This window comes from Mastomys coucha, unplaced genomic scaffold (assembly GCF_008632895.1).
Source record: "Mastomys coucha isolate ucsf_1 unplaced genomic scaffold, UCSF_Mcou_1 pScaffold16, whole genome shotgun sequence".
Classification (NCBI taxonomy): Eukaryota; Metazoa; Chordata; class Mammalia; order Rodentia; family Muridae; genus Mastomys; species Mastomys coucha.
In genome coordinates, this window is record NW_022196898.1 from 989300 (window position 1) to 991072 (window position 1773).

Sequence of the window (1773 nt, forward strand, 5' to 3'; positions counted from 1 at the left end):
CAATGCCTAAGAAGAACACGAAGTCCAAAAATACCATTAGCAACTGAGACTAGGACTTCTCATTCTCCACATGGCTAAAACTTTTGGTACCTACTTTCTTAATCCACCTTCCTACCAGTCCGACCACTGATGTGAAGACAAAAGGTTGTGCCTACTGTATTTTTCTCCATTATTTTAAGTGTGACATGAAGTACAAGGTAAGTTATTGCTTTGTGTTGATTTTTTGCTACAGACAATCCATTGTTCTCTTTCTCTCTGAATAAGTAGGTTAAATATCACTAGATTTTAATAAAACAAATGTAAAAACCACTTCAATATTTTTACCTACTAACTGATGGGATGCACTTTCTGAATTTTTATTTTTTAAGAAATGATTTCTGATAAGTCATTTAGGATGTTGGACTACTTTTATGACAGTTGTTTTTAGACCATTTAACTAAACACCAAAATGTGCTTATTGGACTTTTAAGTTCCAAAACAACCTCATAATAAGAGACACCTTGGGATAAGCAAATATAAGCAAAGTTTATCTAACATCTAATAAAACTTTAATTAAAAATTGTTATTGAGAGTGCGAGATCTGCTGCTGCCGAGGAGAGGAGCGTCAACTGCAGCACCATGGTAGCTCAACCGAAGAACCTTGAGGGCTATGTGGGCTTTGCCAACCTCCCAAATCAAGTGTACAGAAAATCCGTGAAAAGAGGATTTGAATTTACTCTTATGGTGGTAGGTGAATCTGGCCTGGGAAAGTCAACATTAATCAACTCACTGTTCCTCACAGATTTGTATTCTCCAGAGTATCCAGGCCCTTCTCATAGAATCAAAAAGACTGTACAGGTGGAGCAATCCAAAGTTTTAATCAAAGAAGGTGGTATTCAATTGCTGCTGACGATAGTTGATACTCCAGGGTTCAGAGATGCAGTGGATAATAGTAATTGCTGGCAGCCTGTTATCGACTACATTGATAGTAAATTTGAAGATTACTTAAATGCAGAATCTTGAGTGAACAGACGTCAGATGCCTGATAACAGGGTGCAGTGTTGTTTATACTTCATTGCTCCTTCAGGACATGGACTTAAACCATTGGATATTGAGTTTATGAAATGTTTGCATGAAAAAGTGAACATCATCCCATTAATTGCCAAAGCAGACACACTTACACCAGAGGAATGCCAACAGTTTAAAAAGCAGATAATGAAAGAAATCCAAGAACATAAAATTAAAATATATGAATTTCCAGAAACGGATGATGAAGAAGAGAATAAGCTAGTTAAGAAGATAAAGGACCGTTTACCTCTTGCTGTGGTAGGTAGTAATACTATCATTGACATTAATAGCAAAAGAGTCAGAGGAAGACAATATCCTTGGGGTGTGGCTGAAGTTGAAAATGGTGAACATTGTGACTTTACAATTCTAAGAAATATGTTGATAAGAACACACATGCAGGACTTGAAAGATGTTACCAATAACGTACACTATGAGAACTACAGAAGCAGAAAGCTAGCAGCAGTGACTTACAATGGAGTGGATAACAACAAGAATAAAGGGCAGCTTACCAAGAGTCCTCTGGCACAAATGGAAGAAGAAAGAAGGGAACATGTAGCCAAGATGAAGAAGATGGAGATGGAGATGGAACAGGTGTTTGAGATGAAGGTCAAAGAAAAAGTTCAAAAACTGAAGGACTCTGAAGCAGAGCTCCAGCGGTGCCATGAGCAAATGAAAAAGAATTTAGAAGCACAGCACAAAGAATTAGAGGAAAAACGTCGTCAGTTT

The 1773-nt window shown here is 37.3% G+C and overlaps 1 protein-coding gene across 1 annotated transcript; it reads left to right on the top strand.

Moving 5' to 3' along the window:
- Positions 1-579: 579 nt before the first annotated feature.
- On the top strand, positions 580-1773 carry LOC116094182 (septin-7-like; the record flags this gene model as incomplete). The annotated part of the gene is given in 1 exon segment (XM_031376111.1): positions 580-1773. A coding segment is annotated over 1 exon segment (1155 nt), but the record flags the coding sequence as incomplete, so codon positions are not given.